At 42.2% G+C, this 25,601-nt stretch overlaps 1 protein-coding gene across 1 annotated transcript in view; it reads right to left on the bottom strand.

Annotated features, from left to right (window-relative positions):
* Positions 1-25,601, bottom strand: part of kiaa1549la (KIAA1549-like a) — a 90,463-nt gene that overhangs the window by 47,418 nt on the left and 17,444 nt on the right. The window contains exons 2-5 of the mRNA XM_070907826.1: positions 10,113-10,838; positions 7,010-7,810; positions 6,208-6,323; positions 1,708-1,930 (exon numbers count right to left, since the gene is read on the bottom strand). Coding sequence (XP_070763927.1) covers positions 1,708-1,930; positions 6,208-6,323; positions 7,010-7,810; positions 10,113-10,838 — 1,866 coding nt within the window. The remainder of the gene's footprint in view (positions 1-1,707; positions 1,931-6,207; positions 6,324-7,009; positions 7,811-10,112; positions 10,839-25,601) is intronic.

The raw sequence follows: 25,601 nt of genomic DNA, 5'->3' as shown, positions 1-25,601 counted from the left end.
ATGAGAACAACTAAAAGAGTAGTTGTCTGTCAGCGTCACGCGGCTCCACACCGGGGAGGAGCAGGGTAAACAATATTGAGTCCATCAGCAGATTACGGAGGATGTTATTAATGTTGTCTCAGTCCTTTTACCGCAGTCGCCCTCCATTCTCTCCCTGCACTCTGTCTTTCTCCGCTCTTTTTAAAAACCTCTAAAAGGACGGGGATAAGAGAGGTGGAATATTCTGACCTAAATTCAAACGCTGTGGTGCTTATGAGTGCAGGCTACATCTCGGAAAAAGAAAAGGCAAAAAAGACTCTACATCCTTCACTGGTGTCATAGTCTGCAACACATTGCAGGCACAAACAGTGCTGACCCAGTTGGTAATCTTATGCAAATTGTGCTGTGGATGGTAAATTGGCAAATACTGTGTAGCGACTTTCTCTTTTTTTCTAATAACAAACATGTACAAGAATCATTTAAAGCAGTATTAATTGCTTTCTATGGCCACTTGGTGGAAGCAGAACAAGCTTTTAACACAACAGTGACATAAAATCACCCTATAAACGTAATATGGCAAACATATTAGCAAACAGTTACCTTTTCACACATGCAGCAGACACAGAGCAACATAGGAATTCATTTGGAGTTGTGTTTCTGTCCACCCAATGAAAAGTATATATCCAATATTCACTCTCCATTTAGCTCTGTTTTGGTCTCCACCAACTCCTGAGAAAAAATATCTGACTCTGGCTGCTAAATGCTGCTCAATTTTCACCAGCTAATTGCTAACTTTAGTGCTGGGCATACATTGTACAGTGGGTTTATCAGAGTTGTTTCACTTAAAACGGCTACCTGCTGCTGCTGGAAACAAGGTTTATGAGAGCCGTGAGACTGAACTGAAACATTAAAGTCTCATAAAACCAAAACAATGAGCTGAATAACACTAAAAAACTCTGCAGAGCTGAAGGCAACTGTAAAGCTGGGTGATTATTCTCTGTGGGTTTATCACTATGAGCGACCCCTTTTAGATTATATATTAGTGCAGCTTTAGGAAATGGTATAATTATGTAAAAAAAAAACACATTGTGGCTTTAATTCAATCAATAACACCACTGCAAAACCACATGCACATTCTGTCCAAATTCTGTCTAGAGAGCTGACCTGGACACTCGACCAGCATTCATTTACGAAATACATTTCTTAGTTAAGAAAAGTAATGGGTTTCCAATCTGCACATGTATCTTTTACATAACAATTTGTTAATAGCACTGATTTTCCTACCCTTGTTCCCACAAGACTCGATTTAGATGTGTGTGTGTGTATGTGTGTGCGCATGCACGCTTAAGTGTGTTTTTAAGAGGCTTAAGAGGCTGACTAAATGAATGGACCAATTTGCCTTTGCTCTGCAATCATGGGAGTTTGTATGGGATTTAGGGTATCAGAGAAGAGTAAAGGAGAGCAGACATGTAATCAGAATTTTCTAATTTTGTCTCTGCTCTACTCTTCCCCTGTGTCTCCCTCCCTGTACTCTCATTGCATTTTCTATCCCTCTGCTCTACCTCCGCTCACATTCTGTCCCTCCTCCTCTCTGCACATCGCTAACCTCTGCTGTTCTTTATCCTTTTACACTCCACCTCCAGAACGAGCGTCATCAGGCCATTTTTGCTGGATTCTGTTATGTGCAGGGTGATCTATCCTATCTTATTTTCCATCTGGTTTCATCACCTGTTTTCAGCTGCAGGTGAATGCTTGCAGTGGGCACCCAGGTTGCCACGGGAACCAGAACTGCCTTAACCAATGGGGTGTGCTGCCTGATGTCCAACAGCAGCTTGTCGAAACCGTAAACATTCAGCGACTCGACCACCAAGGAAGAAATGTAGACAGTTTTGCCGCTGGTCACGTAGTAACCCAACGTCACGTTGTGGGGGCTGCAGTCATCATGTTCCACCTGTGAGAGAGAGAGAGAGAAAGGAAAAATTCAACTTGTAGCCTTTTTTTAAACTACACTTACATCTGTACTTCAGCAGAGGCTGTGTACATATAACCTAAAAACATGGTGATGTTAGTATGTCTAGAAGATTTGTGTTCTTATATCAAAGCACATACACTGCAAAGAAGAACCAAACAAACAGTATAATAGAAGAAATCAGAGCTACCAGGTGAAACAAGCACAGAAGACTATACTGGAGATGAGGTATAAAGCATCTAATACATGGTGTGCTTGAGCTATGGGTTTAGAATACAAATGCATCAGACTACGAATATTAATAATTTCTTTCCCCTGTTGTTTTTTTAAAGCCAAATCTGCCTCGAGGGCATGTTTCAGCTTGAGCCTTCGACAGTCATAAATCGGACTAACTGCGTCCTGGAAAAACACATACAGACAACAATCGGTGGTGAGTCAAGGCTCATATTTCTGGAACTATACACCACCCACCTTCCTCTACCCTCCACCTTCATCCACACTGAGCAGCTGTGGCTGCTGTTACTATGGCTCTTTCCTCTTTCCTCATCCTTCTCTTCCTCTCCTCTCCTCTGTAAGCGTTAGCTGGCTGCCCCCGGCTAGTCTTTCTCCAGAAAAAACACATCCCTCTTAGAGAACCTGTATCTCATTACATCTCCCCCTCGTCTCCTCTCGTCTTCATACCAACAGAAATTAAACAAAACCCGCCCTGTTGTTCAAGCGATACCTACCTGCCATCTTTATTTAAGTCACTTTGTGTTATGAGCCCTTGCTGAAGATTTAGCCCCAGTGTATTTAAGCAGCCCTTTAGTTTTTAATTATACTCAGCGACACAGTCTTTTATTCCAGCAACCCACCTTCGGGTTTTGCATTACATTAGAAAACAAAAAGAGTCTTAACTCAAATGGAATGAGCGAGGAATTTGAACTATTTCTCTGATGTTTTCCGGTGCTGAAATATTTCTGACTGTAATGGATTTTATGTCCTTATGTCCTCCTACATCAATAGGTGGCCATTTATAAAAGAAACTAATTGATTTCATATTTTGTTGAAAAATGATGCAATGTTATGATGCAATCCTCCAACCATTAAAAATGTGAGGTTTTTCATTTTAAAACAACTCAGTACGGCTGTCAACCTTATGGGAACCTGCCTATTTAGCATTAATTAGCAGATTAAAAACTATCAATAATTGGTTTATACACTGTAATGTAGTTATAGGCAGATACAAGTTAATGTTTAAGTGTTTATTAATGTTGCTAACAACTATATCTCATCTTTTGAAGCGTCCATAACTGGTGTATAAACTGTTCAGTCTAATAACACAGTATGTAATCATATATATTTTGAACACATGCCTGGGAGTGATTTGTACTTGTGTATAACCAATTAATTAGTCAATTACAACACTATAATAAGCCTTCAGCCTTATTCATAAACGAATCTGAAACCACGCTTTACTTTAGGTTCTTGCTGTTCATGCTGATAAACAGTAAAGTAGTATGTTTGTTCAGTATTATTAGTTGTTGAATGTGATGAACATACATCAGGAAATGTTTCCATCATAATGCATTAAAATTCTGTATAAGATGCACATTCGTCACCAGCAATTAAAAACAGCATGTATTGTGCTAATTACAATGTCCAATCAGTTATCACCAGTTAACATTTGTTAAGAATTTATCAGTATTAACACAGCATATGGCATGTTTGGTGATTTTTTATGAATGTACCAAAAGCTAATGAAGGTATGTGATGATATATTTTATGAGGATATATAAGGATAAATAACTATATTTGATTATAACTATACTGTGTTATCATGCATTTATAAACTGTTAATACACCAGTTATGGATATTTCATAATGTAGGAGACATAATTGTTGACAAATGCATGAGTAACACTTAAAAATGTCTTGTTTATCTGTTTACAGCTACATTACAGTGTGTTACAGTATGTTATAAACCATCTGCTAATTATTTATAAACTACTTAACAATGCTAAACAGGGGGGTTAAAATAGAGTGCAGCTCATTTTGAATTCCTCATGCACCCTGCAGAAGCTGCAAGGTTTTTATTTCACTTTTGTTTTGCATTCTTGAAAAGCAGTGTTGCATCTAATAAAGCCAACTAGATTTATCCTTGCCCTCTGCTGTCACTTGTTTCTCCCTGCCAACATTTTAAAGCTGTAAAACTGGCCAGTTTTGCAAGCAATTATAGTTAACCATATTGTTCAATGATGCATCACATTAAATACTGCGTATGTGCTAATTTCATGCTGTTTGACAGTCCCTGCCCCTGCTGGAGCCAATATTTGCCCATCAACAATGCCTCAAAACACTACCTACATATCATGGCTTTTAAAGCTCGGGCCAATTTTATGCCTTGTTGTTGCGGCTGCTGTCTCTCAATTGGCTGATCCAGATTGGCAAATAATAGTTTACGTTATCTGATGGAGAGGATGAGAACTGAGGAGTGTGTGTGTGTGTGTGTGTGTGTGTGTGTGTGTGTGTGTGTGTGTGTGTGTGTGTGTGTGTGTGTGTGTGTGTGTGTGTGTGTGTGTGTGTGTGTGTGTGTGTGTGTGTGTGTGTGTATGGCAGGGGGTAGATGAAAGTGGACTGGAGCTTAGAGACACTGAGTCACTCCCAGTGCAAGCTCACAACAACAACTGGATAAAAATAGAAAAAGCAGGCGGCTGAAGACAGACAGACAGACAGACAGACAGACAGACAGACAGTGAGAAGAAGAGAGGCAGGTGGACAGACAGAGAGGCGGGCAGGCACGACAGGCGGACCAACTGACAGGCGAGACAGACAGGTTGGCAGAAAATCAATCGACTTAAACCTGGGGAGCAATCAGATAGGGGAGATGAAGGAAGGGAGCAACGCGAGAAACGTAAATATTGAGAGATACGCCGGAAGAGGGCGAAAGAGTGAACGTCTCAGAGAGAGAAGAGAGGCGGAGGAGATGAAGACGAAATAGAAATAGACTCGGTTGAAAAGGAGCATAAGAGAGGCTGGACAAATCAAAACAGAGACAAAAACGATCCACACACAGCAGCAGAATAGAAAGATCACTTGACTGCACGGCTATGATGCAGGAAAAAAAAAAAAGGAAGAAAAGATTCATTTACTCTTGATTTATTTTCCATTACCATGTTTGTGTGAGTGTGTGTGTAATAACCTCTCTAAGCAAACACTGCCTGACTGTTCAACAGGTTATTTCTATTCAGACTCGAACACTGTCTACATTAGTCACCTCTCTCTGTTCGTCTCTAGCACCATTCAGATGAGTCCTTGTGGGGTGAATGAGCAGGAGAAAATGACGAACACTGTAGAATATTGTAAACTGATGACACACTCAAGAATAGGATATCTGCACAAAACTATGGCCAAATTCAAATGTAACCCTGCCCTTTTCACTCAGTGTAATGAAGCAGATAGACACTTGGAGTTGCTACGGAGTATGTTGAATGCAAATTGGTATATTATAAGTAAAGCAAGCTAAAGCTGTGCAAATGTTTTGTACTAGTGCTTTAGTTCTGATGAGACAACTTAGATATAAAATAGACTGCCTATGAGCTCCTCTTTACTAGCCACTGACATGTATTTACTAGCCCATGACAAATATTTACTGATCTGTTTACTAGATCAGAGCCTTTATTTACTAGCCACTGACCCATGTTTACTAGCCATTGACATGTGTTTACTAGTCAATGAGATGTATTTAGTAGCCTCTGAACTGTGGTCACAAGCCACTGACTTATTTTTATTACCCACTGTCGTGTGTTTACCAGCTACTGTACTGCATTTACTAGCCACTGATGTGTGTTTACCAGCCACTGACCTACATTTACCAGACTCTGACCTGTGTTTACTACCCACTGACCCATGTTTATTAGTTCCTGAACTGTGGTTACAAGCCACTGACCCATGTTTAGTTTACTAGCCCCTGACGTGTAGTTACTGGTCACTGACCAGTGTTTACTTCGATGTATTCCAAGAAGGATGATTACCAAGTTAATGACTCAGTATAGGCTGGGATATGCACTGACACAAATTAATCTTCTCTAGGTTTTACTTTTAGTCAAATTATTCTGATAAACCTGCTGCTTTTCATTTACTAACCTCATTGCATTGTGTTTACTAGTGGCTGAAATAAATGCACTAGTCACAGATTTGTTTATTAGCCACTGACACATCGATAGACTTTATTGACATGTATTTAGTTAGTTCTAAACTGTTTTTATTAGGTCACTGACCTGCGCGTAGGCTGTGGAGTCATTCAGGGCTCTCTGCAGGGCGTGGCTCAGTCCTTTAGAGAGGTTCTGTTTCAGGATCAGGTCCAGGCGGTTCCTACGCAGCTCAATGGACAGAACTGTGAAGGAAAATATGACTCAGTGACTGTGCACAATGTGTTCGCACATAGCTTGTTAATATTCTCGCTTTGGCCATACTTTTTGCCTCAAATAATACTATAAGAGAAACAATAAGGATCGATAAAGACATTTAAGGACACAGGAACTTGGACTTTGGCCTCTGCTTACATGTCTCCTGGGTCACTTTGCAAAGCTGTAGTAGCTGTAGTATCACAACATCTCTGGTAAATGTAATCAAAGGCTACAGTCTCAAGCTTCTTATTAACCAAAGTGTTTATGCTTGAGGAAAATGTGCCCTTGCTATTGTGCAAGTTTTAATTAATTTGTGTGCATGTAATTATATCTTGGACATATAATAGGTACATTGTGCCCGAGCTTCTGAAATGGCATTTCACGTGTATTCATCATTATTTTCAATCATTTTTCCAGAGGAATTGGTTAAAGCCTATAATCTTGACTATGTTGTAGGTAATTTGATAAGGGACGTGTGGTACCTGAAGTAACAGTAACGTGTTGTTTTTGGAGAATGCCGTGATGTTTTAGCCTTTCATCCTACTGGTTTTACTCTCTTTTCTTTATTTTCCACATGTCAAATTATTCCAATTTGAATAATTTTTCAAAAAATGCATAATAATTTTACTATCACGTTCTTACTCCAGATGAATCCTAATGATTAGTCTCATACCTGTTCTGACCCAGTACTTCTCGGTCACGTTGCATGGTAGAGGACTTTCCTCTGCGCTGGTACTGGACGGAGGCTCTGTGGTCGTGGTGGGAGGCGGTGTGGTTTGCACCGGGATGAACACAGTGGTGGCAGGTACCTTTGTTGTTGTGGTTGTAGTGGTAGTAGTAGTGGTCGTGGCAGCAGTAGTAGTTGCAGGTGTAGTAGTTGTAGTAGTTGTTGGAGGAGTGGTGGTGGTGGTGGTGGTGGTTGGGGGGACCGTAGTAGTGGTGGCAGGTGTGGTTGTAGTGGTGGTTGTAGGCTGAGTTGTAGCCGCTGTGGTCAGTTTGAGGCTCGTTGTTTGCAGCACGGTTGTTGCAGCAGTGGTATTTGGTGGTCCTGTTACAGCGCTCCCAGTGGTCACCGTCGGTGTCATCATATCAGCGGTGGTCACAGTAAGAGTGGTCATTGAGGGAGTCGTCGTGGTTACTGTTGTCAGCTGAAGGCTGTCGTCGGTCACAGTGTCCTGGCTTGTGGTGTGAGAAACTGTGGTGGGCCCCGATGGTGTTTGTGCTCTAACTGTGGTGGGTAACGGTGAAGTTGAGGTGTTGGTGGGTGATAGAGATGTGTTTATGGTGGTGGTCGACGTGGTTGTGTGCTGTGAGGTGTTTCTGGTGCGCACAGGTACGGTGGTGTTCCACTGGTGGGTGGAGAAAGGGCTGGTGACGTTGGCAGGAAGTGTGACGTCGTGGTCGCCCACTGTGGACAGCAGCGACTCGGGGACAGTGGGGAGATCCCAGGCTGGCAGGCTGCTCACCGACTCTTCTGCAAGGAGGAAAAAAAAATGGAGATCATTTATATTAAAGGATGTCTAATGATATTCTTTAGTTCTTTTATTTGTCAACTAATCCCTTAAAAAGACCAAACCAATAATGAATTGATCCTGTTAACAAGAACTGTCTGTGAAGGCTGATATAGATTATTCCTCTGTTTTAGAGCCGCACTGCTGTCCAAAACTATTAAAAACACATCAATTACCACGAACACACACTCTGTAGTCTATTTTGAGTCAATCCCACATACACCGTCCTGCTGCCATAGACACTCACTAGACCAAATGTGTATTAACCAACAGCTGAAAATTGTTTTTGGTTGCATTGTTTTTGGTCTTTTTATGGCTTTTGTTCACAATAAGAATTATTAATATTGCCAGCCATATCCTTCAACATATGTATGAGTCTATATGATAGCTCATATGCTTAGAAAGAGATCTAACAATGAGGATGGTAAAATAGCAATGTGTTGTATTGCCTGAACTTAATGCACCCCTTGACACTATTCCCATCTAAACATGGCTTTTCACATGGACCCCTAACATTTGGAATTGTATTTGGATTAAAATAAAATGTAAAACGCTCTCAAGATGCTCCACCTCGACACAGATGCATTTTACCTCTCAGCAACAAAATTAATCTTAAATCCACTTAAAGCAACGACACAAAAGGGAGCCGAACATAAAGAAAGTCATCCAAATGAAACAGTTAGTAGGTTACTAACAAACTGGATAACAGAATGAATTGTCACTTTTCTCACGAATGAGGAACAAGGATGATGAGGAGGTTATTGTCAATACATAAGATGAAGTGCGTAGTCAATTTTACATAGGAAATAGAAATCCAATTTCATTGTGTAAACCAGAGGAGCATTTTAATGTCAGGAGTTCATTTAATCCATCTAAATCATCTCTAGAGAGCATACTGAAATCAGACGCTGTCGATGGCGGTGTAAAGGAGGCTGGAGTGAACAAGGGGGAGGCAATCAATGCTTTCAGACAAAGAGAGATCCAGATGCCCTCTTATCCTCCCCTCACATCACCACGTGAGGACGTGTTGTATTGCGACTCTGATGTGAATTGAATTGATTGATGTGGAGGAATTACCTTGTTGATGATGTCACTGTTATTGTGATGGTGGAGTGGCAGGAAGTAGGGAGACATGGAGGTAGTGGAATGGGACAGGGCATGGTGGTGAGGATGAGGGAGAGGACAAAGATGATGATGATGATGATGATGATGATGATGATGATGACAGCAGTATGATAAAGGTAATGACAAAATGATGACGCTGGCAATGGGATGATGAAGATGATGATTGTTTAGGTGGCTACGATGATAGCAATGCTGAAAATTACATGATGATGATAATGGTTATTAGCTGAAGCTTGAAAACAACTGACCGCTTGCTATGCTTCATCCCCTGACTTACTGTTGCTGCCTGTCAAGCTTTCCATTCTCACATGGATGGAATATATTCAGTTTACAAAGACCATTGACAGTTTTACCATCAAAAAAATCTGTTTGCTAGCAGACTAGCTAGCTAGCTAATTAACGCTAACTCCTCCTCCTGCCAGATGATTTTTATATCTTTCTTGCTAACTTCTTTTAAATGAGAACCCTGAAAAAGGGTCTTAAATGTATATGATGGCTGCATACATGATAGTGTGCTAAAAGACTGAGGCTAAAGCTGCATGTCCCAGGTAAGTCAATATCCTCACCGATTAATGATTCATGTAGAGTCCATGGATATGAGGATCTTTATTGTTCTTGTATAGCCTATTATAGTACTATACTATATATAAAAATGTTATTACAACACAAAAAATTTGACCCATTGAGGTTGAGGACACTATTTTATAACCCCACAGGATACTGTATGCTCCCTGGCTTTTGAAGTCACGTTAGGTTACCCGTATAAGTAAGTAAGCTAATTAGCCCGGGAAAGCTTACATTTGAGCAGAAAAGCGTACTGTTTAATCCATTCTTTACACTTTTGCTCTTGTGTTTTAGGATTGATAAAGGCAAAAAAAAGACACAACCCTCCAAGTGAACGCAGAGTATAGCTCTTATTGGAGCCCCATGTATATTGTTTCTGCATGAAGAGAAACCAAAGCTTGACAGGCCTGCAGTGTATAGGTATGGTTGCTAAACTATGATTGACCAATCGCTGTTCGGGGGAGGTGTTTAGCCAACAATTACACTGTAAAGAGTCAAAAGTTGAAATATGTTTAAATGACAGTTTGTCATTATGACAACTTCATGAATGAAATTCAAAACAACTCGGCACCATACCCAAACTGGAGCTGCTGTTGCTGTTGGAAGAGTTGCTGTTGACAACAACCAGAGAGACATTGTCTGATCCTGGTGTCTGACTGTCTCTGAAACTGCCTGGAGAGGAGGAGGAAGAGGAGGAGGAAGGCAAAGAGGATGCTTTTGTTGTAGAGGAGGAGGAGGAAGAAGAGGAGGCCTTGGATGACGATGAAGAGGAGCCTTTGGTCCAAGCAGCTTTAGACAGCAGTCCTAAAGGTTTTCCTTGTGCTGGTGCCTGCAGCTCGGCTGTCTCTGCCAGCATGGTGGGGTCTGATGAGAAAGCTGTCTGCTCTCTTTGGCCCTCTCCACGCGTCTGCAGCCTCTTCTGCCCCAGCCAGGCAGCCGGGGCCCTGTGCATGCTTGGCAGGTCACCCCCCTCCGCATCCGCCGGCCTCCATTCAGCCCCGACTCCAGCCCAGGCGCCGACTCCCGTCATAATCCCAGTCTCGGCAAAGACTTTGCCACCTGCCACACCACGAGCTCCTGCTTCCGTTTCAATCCAAACCGCTGTTCTGGCCTCAGCAAACACTTTACTCTCAGGCCAAGCTCCGGGTCCAGCTCCAGGACCTGCGTCAGTCCCGTCCATTGCATCTTTGTCTTTGGCCCCAGCTCTGTCTACAGTCCCGGGGGTGGCTGAGAGGTTGGAGGGCACTGCGGGGTCCAGAGGCAAGACAGGCCGTCTCATTGACTCATGGTGACCTCCCTCAGCTGCAGGAAACATGAGGGAGATGGAGGAAGGGGTGGATGACAGAAAAAGCAGAAATAGTGTTTAATTAGCAGTTCTGGGCAGCAGAAATACTGTGAGGAGTCTTTGACTCATCTGTCCCACAGGCCAGACAATAACTTCAGTTGAAGTTCTTTGTTTAACTCATCTATCATGTGCCCTTTCATGCACATAAACACACACACAGCTGAAGCCCTCAAATCACTAGTCCTCATAATGCCACCACAACTGTCCAACTGCCAGAAGATTTAAAACTGCTCTGCTGGACTCACACACTCATCATGAGAGCATACACACTTCTCTTCTCCTCTGGCAAATGTGCACATATGCATATTCTTCCTCTTTCTCTCCTGTCTCACACACACTGATCCGAAGGGATTTAAAAAAAAAACTAAAACTGCGATTGTGGAAAAATAGTAATAATTTCTAAAGTAGGTCACTTATGTTTTTAGAGGATAAAGCATAGGGAATTAATTTAGATGTTCCAGAGTGCATAAATTAGGACACACACACACATACATACACACACCCTAATCAGCTGTGATTTCACAGATACTAATCTGATCTGTTAGGTTAGCCATGCTAGCCCATGGATTTATTATTCCTAGAACATACACAACTGCTCAGACCAATACTGATGTGACTGAAATACATTTTCTGAGCGAACTTTGGTGTGAGTTATTTGTAAGTAATGACAGTCATGTTTCATCTTTTAAATTTGACATCAAATGATTCAGATTGATGCAAATGGAGCAGCAAAGATAGCATCCAGTCAAAGCATTTAGCTTCGGCCTTTATCTCCATTCTGTGAACTGTCTTCATCTTCCCTGTTGCCTCGACAAAGCCTGAAGGTTTGGCAGACTGAGGCGATTATCCTGCCTAATACATTCAATCTCAAAGGCACCTTGCTGTAGCGGAATTGAGAGATGAGGAAAAAAACAGGGCTGGCCGTCTGGACTAGCTTGCTGGCTGCCTCACTGGGTGACACAGTTTATTGCATCTGCTCATTTGTTCTGAAGTAGAAAGGTTTGGCTCTGGCGTCACTCCAGGCTGTCGTTGAGTTTCTTCTGCTCTCAACGTAAAATATCATGAGCAAGTGCCAGGCAGAGTAGTGGAGTTATTTAAGCGCACACTCACTTCGGCCTGCAAATCTGTTAAACGTGCATGTGTGACGCGCACTTCCCACGCTCCCCATGTCTCTGGGGAGGATTGGTTAATTAAAAGACAGTGATTCTGAGCTGGAGAGGCTTTACAGAACCAGCTCCGGGCTTAGCAGCTGTATACCCTCTGGACACTGCTATAAAGCATTTCAACCACCCCGCTATTAACTACCACCACTGAGCAATCTGCTCCTTGTTATAAGATGTCATATCATAAATGTAATTAAAACAGGAAATGAATGCACAGACAATCCATATTTCAGATGCTTCTTATGTTAGTGCCAACATGCAGAGCTCCATTGGTCAGTTTGTGAGAGGGGAAAACCACAAAGCTAGAAATGGAGAGTACAGGAACATGCTTGTTAAAACGTAACTGAAATGCCGTATTTCGTTTTGCAGAAATTCACCTCATCCAGAACCACAGCAGCGTTTCAGCATGAATTGTTTCTTTGCACAGATGGAGAAGTGAAAGGGAATAAATGCTGATAGCAAGCGCCGCCTGAACGCAAAGACTCCAGCTAACATCATGTTTAAGGGAGAGCTGTTTGATATGCTGCTACAGTATCTTCCTAAAACTGTGGTAACATAGTGTGGACCTCTCACCCACAGATGAAGACACCTGCTCACACAGCCATCAACATTGGTACAGTCTAACTTCAAAAGCCCTCAATCCAAGCTGCACTGAAATTACTGCACATAGCAATTACCTAACAATACCAAGCTCTGGTATTTTACATCAATGGGATATTAAAGCTGCACTAACCAATAAACAAAGGATCAAAGGACTACATGTAATGTGAAAGGAGTCACTCATAGTGACGATCGTACAGAGAGTCTGTGCAGCGCCCACTTTGTGTCTGATACGTTTCACTTTGCTAACATTATCTAGATTTTCCTTTGTGTAAACACTGAGCTTCTCTACGAGATACAGAGCATTTTAGCATCGATTAGCTCAGTGTTTTGGTTTTCCAGCCCACAAATTCCACTCTCAGCTTAAGAGTCAGATATTTCCCTCAGGAGTTGGTGGAGACCAAATCAGAGCTAACAGAGTGAATACTGGATTTACATTTTTCAGTAGACAGAAACATGACTCCAAATGAATGTTGTTCTGTAACTGCTGGATGTGTAAATAGGCAATTGTTTGCCGAGATGTGCCATAATAACTAAATGGTGATAATATGCCAAAGCCTGTTTTGCTGGCCCCAAGTGGCCCAAAAAAGTAATACCTGCAGCTTGAAGTAATGCTTCTTTTCATTCTGGGCACTGAAGAGCCACACACAATTGTTCTCAGGCATTTTACTGATAGTCTTGCCTGCTCTGATTTACGTTTTTAATTTATTCAAATGTTTTATTTTTTGATTTGTTCCAGCACTTTTTAACCCATACCCTATCAACAACCAATATATGCCACTAGAAAGAAGAAAACTGGGGGTGATAATGGGACCTCTCATTCAATAGTCAACCATTTGAGAAAGGGCACATATGTGTGTGGATAGCTATTAGTAATCAATTTGTTTGACTGGAGTAATGGAATGATGAGTGGATAGATGGAGGGATGAATGAATGGATTGATGGATGCTGGGATGGATGGGCAGACTGTACCATATGCATAACTGTTAGCAGTGTTTTGAGTGTTTTCTCCTCCAACCGCTAGCCACCTGCTCTGGCTGAGAGCAACATATGTGACTCTACCATCAGACCTCTGACAAAACACTAGGAAAGAAGAACCTCCACTGAGAACAAATATGGACAGGATGGATGGGTGGATGGATGGATGGTTGGTAGAACAGAACAGTGTGGATTAAAGATGGATGAATGTGGATCAGAACAGAATTGACCTGCTTCATCTATTTGGACAAAAAAAAAAAAGCAGGACATTTTTGCCTATTTCTGTGTGAGAACATTCAGCTTATAGCAGATTATGAGGATCATCACATGGAAATGGTGCACAAAGCACTACTGGCCATTTACAAGGCTTTCGACTAGTGTCATGTTATGTTTTGACCATAGTGCCTTGCCAGCTGGCATTATGTCCACTGATGCCCTGCTGAACCTCCGTAGATTCCAACACAACCCTGTAAAGCCTTGCCAGGTCACTACAAGCTTTTTCCCCATTCAGATTAGCCATTCCCAGGTGCCTATGATAATATAATGGTAAATATCTATGGCCATGGCTTTGCCTTCCTCGGTCCTGTGTAGTGTACTTGGAGCTGTGGGCCAAGCAGAGTTGATCCATGCTGCCACCCTGACTGTGAGCAGGACAGGTGGTTAGGAAGTGTGAGAGTGGTACTGAGCCAGCTGGTCCTCAGCTCTGTGCAGCTCAGAGGGAAAAGTGAGGAGGGGGAGTCTTGTTGGCTGAATCTGCCGACGAGCCAACTGTTGGCAAGTTTTCATTTTAGTTATTATTAAACAGGCCAGAGGAAAAATAATACGTCTTAATCTCTGTCTTAGAGCTGTACTGGGCATGATTTTTCTATGAAGCTACACCAGACCTTCTAGTCTAATTCATAAGATTTGGCTGCAGTACAGAGTGTCACATGGTTCACAATAATGAAGACCTGTAGTTTCACCTCATTAGTCCAAGCTAAACAACGGTGTTAGTTATGATGGCAGAAAATCTTCCAGCCTCACTAAGTGATGACACAAAAAGAAGACAATGTGTAGGGGCAGAAATTCAGTTTACAGTTAAAAGCTTTGTGTCTCATCTCGAAGCTAAACAAGGCGACTGTGTGAGCTGGCAGCCTCCAATGAGAGCAAAGACAAAGTGAGTGATCTGAAATTCCAATGTCACTGTCAGTGTATGTAAGTAACTGTGGTAAACTGCACACAGCACACTTCACTAACCTGTCCAGTGCTGCATACTGCTGTGTAGGATAATTTCATGTCTTTCTCACAGTTAAAATTGTCCCTTTCGGTAGGTATAACTAAACTAAGATGGTGACCATGGAATAGGCCTAACTGTCAAATTAATCAGCATGTTAGCACTCTGATGTACTAACTGCACAAAGCACAGATGTGCCTCAGTACAGCCTCACAGAGCTGCTAACATGGCTGTAGACTCTTAGTGTTGTTGACCACAGGAAGACACCCTGACACAGTTGTTAATCTGTTAGCAAACAACTGCCTATTTACACATCCAGGTGACGCAGAGTAACATGGGCATTCCATTGGAGTCGTGTTTCAAACAAGTTTGAGAAAATATAATTACTTTGTTCAGTGCCAATGTGTTTAAATGACTGACTGTTTTTCCCTTAAAAAGAATAAAGGCTTTGTGGTTAGCGTGGGAGTGCTGGTAGCAAGTCAAAGCGCTGATATACTCAATGTGGTACGAGACGCAGTGGGAGTAAGAATGGTCCCAAGCCAGTAGGTTTTGTCCAACAGAGTGAGGCCGTCCAACAGGATGGACATGTAACCATTTCCTGGAACTATTCGGGGCATCCATCTGTCTGTGTGGAGGCGAGAACAGGAAACAATTTGGATGGATTGTCGAACGGATGGATGGTCAGGTAAATAGATCAGTGGATGATAATGCAAGGAGAATCACTGATCAAAGTCATGTCTATGCTGAAAAAATACACAGAGGTGATTTTCATGTTAATATTTGGGGGAGTTTCCGTATTTGCTCACACATTAGTAAGACCAGGGCTGTTGCTTTGACAGGATCCGACAGCACTGAAGTGATCCAGAGTGACCATCTGTTTGTGTGAGGAAGGGCACAAAGTATCGGTCAGGATGGATGGATTGAAGGCACAACAACATAAGGCAAGGTGTGTCCAAGTGGGACGTCATAATAATTGATCTCACTGTATGTGTAAAACACAAGCAGTGTAGCAGCAATCCTCAGAAGTTTGTTATTCTCAGGAGGGGAGATAGGGAGTAGAATTACGGGAATTTGTGCCATCTTTTCTCAGTAATACTCAGAAGGACTGCCAAAGTGTGAGGAAAAACTGCCTGACAACAACAGCTACCCAATGTGTGAAGTGACTACGGCACAACACCATGGAACAGTGAATATAAAGGAGAAGTACACTTTTCCAGGTTTAATAGGAAAACACATCATTTCAAGATTATGCTAATTGAAGTTTTACTCGTGATATCTTTTTTCTTACTTATTCTACAACTGCCACAACCTCCTCATAGCCAATTTATCCAATTTACACACATAATGGAGGGATGGATGGATGGATGGGTGCAATAGCTAATGGCCAATGGTGAAGCACCTAGGTTTCTGTAAGTTGCATCATCAGCTCATTTGAAAGAGACACACACACTCTGCTGTGGTGGAGACCTTTGCAGTTTCCACCAAACTAATATGTATGTTGTCAGCGTCATCAACTCTCAAAGAATGTTTGAAAGGGGAAAACCAGTGCACACTGGGGTGAGAAAAAAAGGAGCTCAGGCATAAAGCAAACAAAAATAGAATAATGATGGTGATGTTTTTTTTCTATATATTTTCATGAGAGAGCATTCTTAGCGCAGTCTGCTAGTCGAGTTTGATCAACAATGAAGCACAGAACATAAACATTCCTACATTAACACCACAGATGCTGAATCTGGATTCTTCTCCTTCTTTACCTTGGCTTAAAACAAAACCTAGTAAAAGACTTGAACTCGTCACTCATCATCCTCCACTTCACTTGACGTGATGCCTCTTGGGACGCCACATGGGAGCCGCTTTGAACGTGACATGACAGTTGGCCTGCTGTTGCCTGACTTGATATCAGACCAGCAGATGTAAGACTATGGCGTCAGATTGAGCTCAGTGGACTGTAAACGTAAATTAAATACTCTGTATGTCACTAACATTATTACAACGTACGTGTGCTATCCTCTCTGTGAGGTTATACTGCCACAACATGCAGCAGTGAGGATGAACTCAACCTGATGCACATAACAATAGAATACAGTAGATGAGGACAGTGTAATAATGTTAGGAAGAAACAGAATGTCTAATTTATAAAATCAACTCTGACTTACAGTTGCACAGTTGTAATTATTTCAGGAGAAACACTATGACTATGCTGCTCCATCTGTTAGTTGATGACAGTTTCTGTGAGCAATTCCGAGCTTAAAACCTTGCAGTTCTTCAGGTTGTAATGTTAACAACGCCACTGAGCTGGCAGCCCCTTGTCAAATGTAACGTTGTGAAAACATAGATAGGCCTGTTTCGGTTTCTGTTTTTCTTCTCCTTCAAAAATTATGGTTTTCATTCACGGAAATCCTGTTTTGGGGTTTACGCTCAACTTGATGCCATGTGAGACTGACAGGAATAACCGTTGAAATATCCTACTCCAGTATAAGTTCACCGTGGTGATGCCAGCGCACACAGATGCAGCAGCGAGTAGCTTCTTCAAACTTCGCTACATGTTTGTTTGAATTTGTTTTTCGTTTTTTTTTTTTTAACCTTTATTGCTGAAGCACCTGCCCACCACACAGCCAGATTCCAGCCGGACCAAGCGCAGCTGCGAGCCCAGGAGGAGAGGGAAGAGAGCCGGGATAAGAGCTACGCTAACCCAGCATGGACCTCATATTTGATAAGGTCATGTGTTCTATGTGGGAGTTCGGATCAATTCAGTCCCAAACATAAAATAATTGCTGTGTCAAGCTCCGTGTCATGCAGATTGTATTGATATCTTCCTGCAGATTGATAGAAGGACAGAAAAAGTGAGGGATGATTGCTCCTTTTTTGCCTTAATTTATAGAGAACTAATTAAGAACCTGGGAGCTTTTTGAACCCTCCATGTTCAGTGTCTCCTTCAGTACACTCTCAGTGTAGCAATCAGTACACTCTCAGTGTAGCAAGGCTTTGATAGCCTAATGTCCTCCAAATCAAAGACGAGGAGATCAAAAGAGAGAAAAATGGAGAAGAGAAGTCGTATAATATGCTAATTTTAAGATTGGCATACACCTAACTTATACCTCCATGCATTAAAGAGACTTACTAGAGTTGCTTTCAATATAAAATGTTGACATTATACTTCAAAACAACAAACTAATGCCATCCAAATTCCAGGCTAATCATTAGATGAAAAGAAACAAAAGCAGAGACCTATTTGAGGTAACAGTAAATCAACAGCCCCGTTCAGCTCGACGGCAGGGCTGCTTCTGCTGCTGGGTCTCCACGGCAACCACAAGGATGCTGTCACCAGGGTAACCATTACCATAGATAAAGAAGGAAAACAAGTGTTCTGTGCTTATGTGACGTCTGTCCTGCCTGTCGTGTATCGCCACTGAAATACAGCTCTAACGACAAGGAGCGGTAATAAGGTGCTATGATGTTATCGAAACAAACACAATATCAATTTCACGCAACAACTCTCGACTTTGCAAGTGAGCACATCATTTAATAAACACAGCAAACAGTCAGAGTAAACCATATGGTCACGTTTTACAGAAATCAGATAAAGACCAACCTATAGCCGCATCAGTGCTCTGCATTCACACAGCTTATGATAAGAGGCAGCATTAGACATTATCTTTAATGGCAGGGTGAAAACGCATATATGAGGGCTTAACACACTGTGGCAGCAGCTCCAAGATAAACGATACATGGGCCCATAAATTGTTTATTAATCTGTCATAATAAAATTATGATCACTGGGGAATTATGAGGATTAGTTGGCTTCATGAACAAGGAACACAACAGAAACAAAAACAAAATGTCTGCTCTCATTTGAATTAAGAATCATTTATTAATGTTATATTGCAGCTGTAGACAACATATGTTATTAAGAAGGTTCAGTGATGAAACCAAAACCAATAAGAGTCGGTATGGCTTTCTGTTTGATGCGAGAGGCCGCTGGGCTCAGTGGGTTTGCCCGCCCCTACTGAGCATCAGTTCTGAGGCAGTCCTGACCCTGGACAAACCCCAAACATGAAAAACACATAATGTGTTAAAAAGAAATTGCCCAGCATCTAATAAGAGTGAATATTTTTGGTTGGGTAAACGACACAGAACAGATTCAGACTCTACACAAACATCTGAACTGTAATGCTGTGGTCACCGTCTTGATCTGGACCACAGGGCCGTACGATGAATATGGATTCACATTAAATCAATTACTCAGGTACGCCTGATTTGCCTTGACTCAACCTGAAGTAACACTGTAAACAAGAAAACCTTTGGAGTTGTTTCGAGGGCATCCTACCAGCTCTGCATGCTGCCGTTCATGTCCTCATCTTCTCTCATAGTGCGTGACATATACGGTTACACCAAAGGCATCAAGAAATCCTGAAGCATATTCCAATTCAGACACATCTGATCACGTCTTTCTATACACTAACAATCACCAACCACAAGTAAAAAATACCTGACATATGTAAATTCTATCTTAAACTAAACTAATATGATGATTTAGTTGGTGGTGTTATTCTATCCTTCCAGATGAGGATGTATAACAAGACGTTATATTACGAAGTTGGACATTCATCAGAAAGATTAAGAGAGCAAGTGCACCTCAAGGGACCCTCAACAAAATACAAATCGCAGTTCAACTGATTTAGGTCAATTTAAGGTGGAACTGCACTGTTGGTGGTCAAAATAAATACAGCTGTCAAACAGCTAGAGGCAGATGATTATTACCCTGCATTCCAGAAATGTCAGAAAGTTGGCAGCAAAGTAAAAATATTATGGACTTGTAGGCTGCTGGAAGCTGCCAGGTGCCTAACAGGAAGCAAAATAACACTGGGCAGTCTGCTGGGATATCTATTATTGCTTGGTTGGTATCTAGCTGCCTGGCTTTGCTTCTTATCAGGCATCTGGCATCGTCTGGTGTTTTTTTAAGGCTGCCTGGCTGCTGCCTACCCCTGCTTGGCTCCAGGGGAGGCTTTAACATGTTGCTCTGCTGTCTATTAGACTGATTATACTGTTAAGTAACCTGTAGTTACTCAAGTTTGTAGCCTCGCTGAAGGGACTGACTGTCCCAGTGCGGTGCGTGCTCACCAGTGGTTGGCTCACTGCAGAGGGAGACATGGCCAGTAATCAACGGCCGTGGAGGAGGCAGCTGTCTGACAGGCAACACCGAGGGAGCAGCAGCATATTGGGTAGGTGAGCACTTGTTGCTGTTCCTGCTTCTATTGAGGGTTGATAGGGGTCAATTGATTCATTAATTAGTTTTGGCTGATGTCACATTTATTTACTGCAGCAACATTTGTTCAGATGTTCCTTTTGCTTCACAGTGGTCACTGTGTTCTAGCGTTAAAGACGTTATTATATGGCGAGGGCCAAACTGAGAGCCAGTGGAACAGGACCACAAGCAGGACACAACAAATATGTGCCTTGGTGAGGGGCGATGTGTTCACTTGTTTTACTTTTGAAAAGAAAAGAAAATGCTCATCTCTGAGATACGAGATAGCAACATCTCGCTAACGCTTGCTAACATGAGCTACTGGTCATACCAGACCAACAAAGGTTGTATCAGCAATAACCCTGGAGTGTATGGAATTAAGCAAGGGTATGTTTATTTGCTTCTTAATTCCAACTTTCCATACATAAATAGTCTTTAAGTTAAGACGCTATTACTTCCCGCACTTCAGCACAATAGCACAGTGAGCACACGCATTGCTGTTTTACGTTCCGCAAATTTTAATAGGAGCCTCACATACATTTGTTATTAGTGACCCATTGTGTGTTTTAAGGAAGTATACCAAATTAGAGACTATCATTACGTCATTGTGAGAAACGTTGTTGAGTGTCATGATATTAGACTGGTCTAAAGACTGCTACACTACTCCAAACAACAGCTTACTGTATGTCATTTTCTGACCACTGATGGAAAGCTAGGACAGACTGTTGTATCCTTCAGTTTTTGCATTACATTTTGTATTATGCCTCCAACCCGGTGGATGATGAGAAGCGATGCGCACCAGTACACAGAAATGAAACCAGGGTAGCTGTGAACAACCTGAACGTCTAGGAGGAGCTTACATTTAGGATTCAGTTTGATGACTGCGTAAGCACACACCCAGTACACACACTTTTACCTACAGAGCCAGACCTGAGAAGCACACTACAATGCAGACACACACAAAGTAGGTAGTAGTAGTAAATATTGGTAAGGCAATAAGTATGCAGCCATGCAATAATTAAGACAAACCCATATAGGCAGGCAAAGGCAGCATGGCGCCTCATCTGTGCTGCTCTGTCGCAGGGTCCCGTGTGACTGGCTAACACAGTCATGTGACAGCTCTGGGGCACTTGGTAGGTCAGCCAGTCTAGCATAAACAGAACTGGGGAGACATCCTGGGCTGCTGCAATGTGCACACACACACACGCGCACACACACACACACACACACACACACACACACAAAGCACATAGACCTTAATTGACACGTGCACTCCCAACACACATTAGCTTCACACAAGCCAGTCAGACTTTTATTCTGAGGCGTAGAAGAAGAGGAGTCCAGCACAGGAACAGTCAGGCACTCACAAACACTCAGACAGACTCAAATTTTCAGTGGCAAAAATAGACGTATACTGGCACACAAACTCTATCTCCCTTCCAAACACAGACACGTACACAAAACACCAATCTTTCCGTGTGTCACACACACACACATACATGGTACATACACCACAGCGGCATCACATTAAAGAGCCATGTTTACCAAGAAAGCAACCATCTGGTAGCTCAGCCAGACATGAAGACAAAACTGTAAGGATTAAAGTATGTATCAAATTGTGCAATAAGTCTGAAATACTTCTCAAAAAATAGTTTGGATTACGTTAAAACCTTTTAGGAGACTACAGAGATGAAATGCAGAGAGGGTAGGGCATATGGCAAAGATCACAAGGCAATTTTCAAGAAGCCTATTGCTGGATGGGCACTAACAACAATTCTGGGAAGCTATTACAACAACAAAAAAAGTCGGGAAGCTTGACTTGAACATATTTGATAGCAATGTCTCCAATCTCCAGCAGGGTTGGAGATTAGTAGAAGCTGTGTACAGACAATCTCAGACTGAGCCGAGGCTATGAAGCAGAGAGGCGACAGATTCTGCATCCATTCTGAAACACTTCTCTACACCCTCCCAGCTGGCTGAGGCTAATGCTGTAGCTGTGTTCGACAACCTCCCATCTGGCCAGCGTTGTGGCTGCTGTGGGCCGGAGGTGCCGTCCGACGACCACCTGAACCACCACTCCACCTTGCCGTGCAACCACCGCAGCTGATTATCTGTTTTCCTCTCCGGCTTTTTGGCAGCCTCTCATTTCACTCATTTTGTGTCTCACTGTTGATGTCCGATAGACGGCTCCAAGGGCATTAAAAGCACCACAGATGGAAACATTTAACAGACCGTACACACTACACAGCCTGTTGCATTATGTGTATTCAAAATAATAATCACGACAAAAATAAAAGCGACCTTTCCTTTTAAATGTAAGCTGACAATCTTTGCTCAATTCAACACACTCAGCAGTTTCTCTGCTACAGCCTTACTTGGTCTGGTATGACCAGTAGCTTGCGGTGGCTAACGTTAGCTAATGTTAGCCATTTTTACTGCTTCAACTGAAAATCACTTTAACTACATGGTCATGTGACAACTACCCCACGTATCCAAACCGAACAGAGCTCGCCTCTGATGCCTCTTTTTGGGCTCAGCTATGTTTAAGCTGTGCAAGATCAGAAATTCTCAAGGAAGATGTTCTGGTGTCAGCCAGGGGCAATTTAGCCCTGATCCGACCCCTTATAGATGTTGTTTTTAAGTATATAAAGAATGACCCTCATATTGAAGCTGCTTGTCAGTGTGCAGTGTAAAGCGAGTACAGTATATCATGAGCCTTCCTCTCAAATCATATTGGCTTTTTTCTCATTTCAAACCACTCTTGAATAGTGAGCTTGCCTGTTCAGTGGTGACCTTGGAAACAGAAGGTGAGAAAACAATGGCCACTCAAAACAATTTCCACTCAAGGTCCACTTACCAATTCTTCTGGAGCTTAACATTTGAGCTTCTTAAGCCAATATGGACTAAAAGATCTAAAAGTGCTCAGAATAATGGAAGGTTTGAACATTTTTGGTTTTCTACAGTTTTGTGACAGCTGCTGATGAAGTCTGTGTGGCACAGTGGAAAGTTCCAGAACAAGCCAGTGAGTAGCTTGAGTAGACGGTTTTGTCAGCTTATGGACAGAAATGCTGTCAGGACTTAGTTTACTTTTACTTCAACACCATTTGTACAGTTAATAGCTGCATTTTCCTATTTTTTTTTGCAGCTATTGGTTGACTTCTATTGCCGGCTTTAATATCAGCTATATTAGCAAGAACTTCTGAGATTACTATCAAGTCAAGTTCCACTGTAAAATATTCTGCTCCAGCCTTAAAGTTAAATCAGTTCAAATCAATATGTTAACATAGGTGTTGAGCATAAATCTGCCTCCACTCTGAGGGGGGACTGAGATAAAGGTTGTGGAAACTATGACTTTATGTTTTTTACACTGTGAGACTGAGCGGTTTTATTATGCAAAAATCAAAGAAACCCACAACATCAACCAACACAGAAACAACCATAATTCAAGCGTCCAAGCCTGTTGCTATTCATTGGTTTTTGGAGACACGCAGAATCTTCCTGTGGTCGTCATCGCCATCTCAGACACACACACACACACACACACAGCTGTGGGGGCTCACAAACTGCTGCCTGCCAGTGTGATCGTCTATAATCCTGGACACCGTGGGGGCCTTCACACTAACTGCCTTGAGCATATTCCCCCAGCAGGAGGCGATGGATGGAGTTGAAAGCATTTGGAGGAAGCAAAAACAATTCTGGCGTCTTATTCAAATGGTAGCATGGCCCATGGAGCAGGGACATTATGGCACCGTCACTCTGGACGCGAGCCTGCAGGGGCCCGCGGGAGACTTTTAAAAGAGGCATGAGTTCATCCAAGACAAGTTTTCCAAAAGTCTTAGGATGTTACCAGTACTGGTCCAAGATCACGGGAGACTATGTCACCTTTTCTCAGCCACTACCGGATGTTTTCCATTCCTTTAAAGAGATTGGGCCTTGTGCAAGAACATTTTCATATTCACATAGAATATTATTTATTCTATTCTTTATTTTAGTTGATTTTGACATATTTAAACTTAAAATTTATTAATTCTGAAGTCGAGCAGGTGTTGTTGTCTGCTGTGGAGAAAGGACAGGACTGCACAGGACTTGTACAACCTGGACCTGGACCACTAAGAAAAGTTCTCTTAAATTGCTCGTACATGACACGTAACAACACATTTGTTTGTACGCGTGGTTCTTGCATGAAACCCATTGCATTCACTCAGGATTTTGACGTTTCAGATGAAACCAAAAGGTTCGGGAAAACAGATGATCTGTCAGTGAAGAGAAAAAATCATTTTGTCTCGTCTTCCACATGGATCAACTTGTGCATATGTCAACCCACGAGCACACAAACACACAGAGACACAAAGGGCAAGACGTTGGCTCCACTCAGTCATAGCTTTCTTTATTCCATTATTAATTTACCATGTGAGGCACATCCATTTTGAATTTCATTTTCTCAGAGCACGGCTAAAAAGCCCTCATCATTTACAACATCTCACAGTGGCATCATGCTCTCTCCGTCATGGAAACGTTTCTCACATTGCTGCAGAAAGATGGGACCAGCAAAGGTCAATTGATTCACTCCGTTACCTAATGTGTTCTAATCCGCTCCATAAACACATCTTTCTGACGTGGAAACGCTGCACACTGTTGGCCGTTTGGTACAGAAAGCTAAATGCTGCTACGCTACACATTTCTTTTGAACACATTGTGCCAGATGATCGAGCACTGCAGCGCAGCAGGCCAATAAAACACTGAGAAGCCTGCTGAAGGTTGAGGATGAAGGATTTCTCCTATTTCTTCCAAAGCAATAAGTGATGTCAGCCTCAATTATGCTTATTTCTTTTCTATTTATTGGCTGTAATAGTTCTTAAAATGCACACCACTTGGCTTCGGAAATAGTCTTAAACATAATAAAAATCCATCTTCAGTTCACACACACTCTGTCTAATAATAAACCACAATAAACCTCAGCTACAGCATTTTACCTTGACGATGAGATTCTGCATTTTAATACTGCACTTTAAACAATTTGGGATTATGGTTTCTGCTAAGCTGAGTACCTTCCTGTCTTTTTTTAGCAAGATGCATCTAGTGAAATTGTCTGCCACAGACACACGCATGCGTGCACTAATGTACAGTGTGTGTGTGTGTGTGTGCCACACACCAAACTCTGGAGCCTTTAGCTCATGTGGAGCGACACACAAGGGGACAAAAACTATTACATCATCTGCCTAAATCCATTTACTCTGGCACACACACACACACACACACATACAGTGACAGAGACAATAACACATCCAGACACACACACACACACGGAAACCCAGACATCTATGCACGCAAACACACAAAGCAGAACCGAGAACCAACTCACACAGGAGCACAGACACAAAAAAGTCATAGAACAGGAAACACATCCAAATTTAAGTAACAAACACACACACACATCTGCCCACTCAGATCCCATATCTCGCTTCATTTCCCACAGCCAACCTGCCGAGGCCTCGCTTGTATGACAGCAACTCTATGACAG

The sequence above is a fragment of the Enoplosus armatus genome, chromosome 6 (assembly GCF_043641665.1).
Source record: "Enoplosus armatus isolate fEnoArm2 chromosome 6, fEnoArm2.hap1, whole genome shotgun sequence".
Taxonomy (NCBI): Eukaryota; Metazoa; Chordata; class Actinopteri; order Centrarchiformes; family Enoplosidae; genus Enoplosus; species Enoplosus armatus.
The sequence above is the reverse complement of the archived record's forward strand: the minus strand, read 5'-3'. Positions and strand labels throughout refer to the sequence as shown.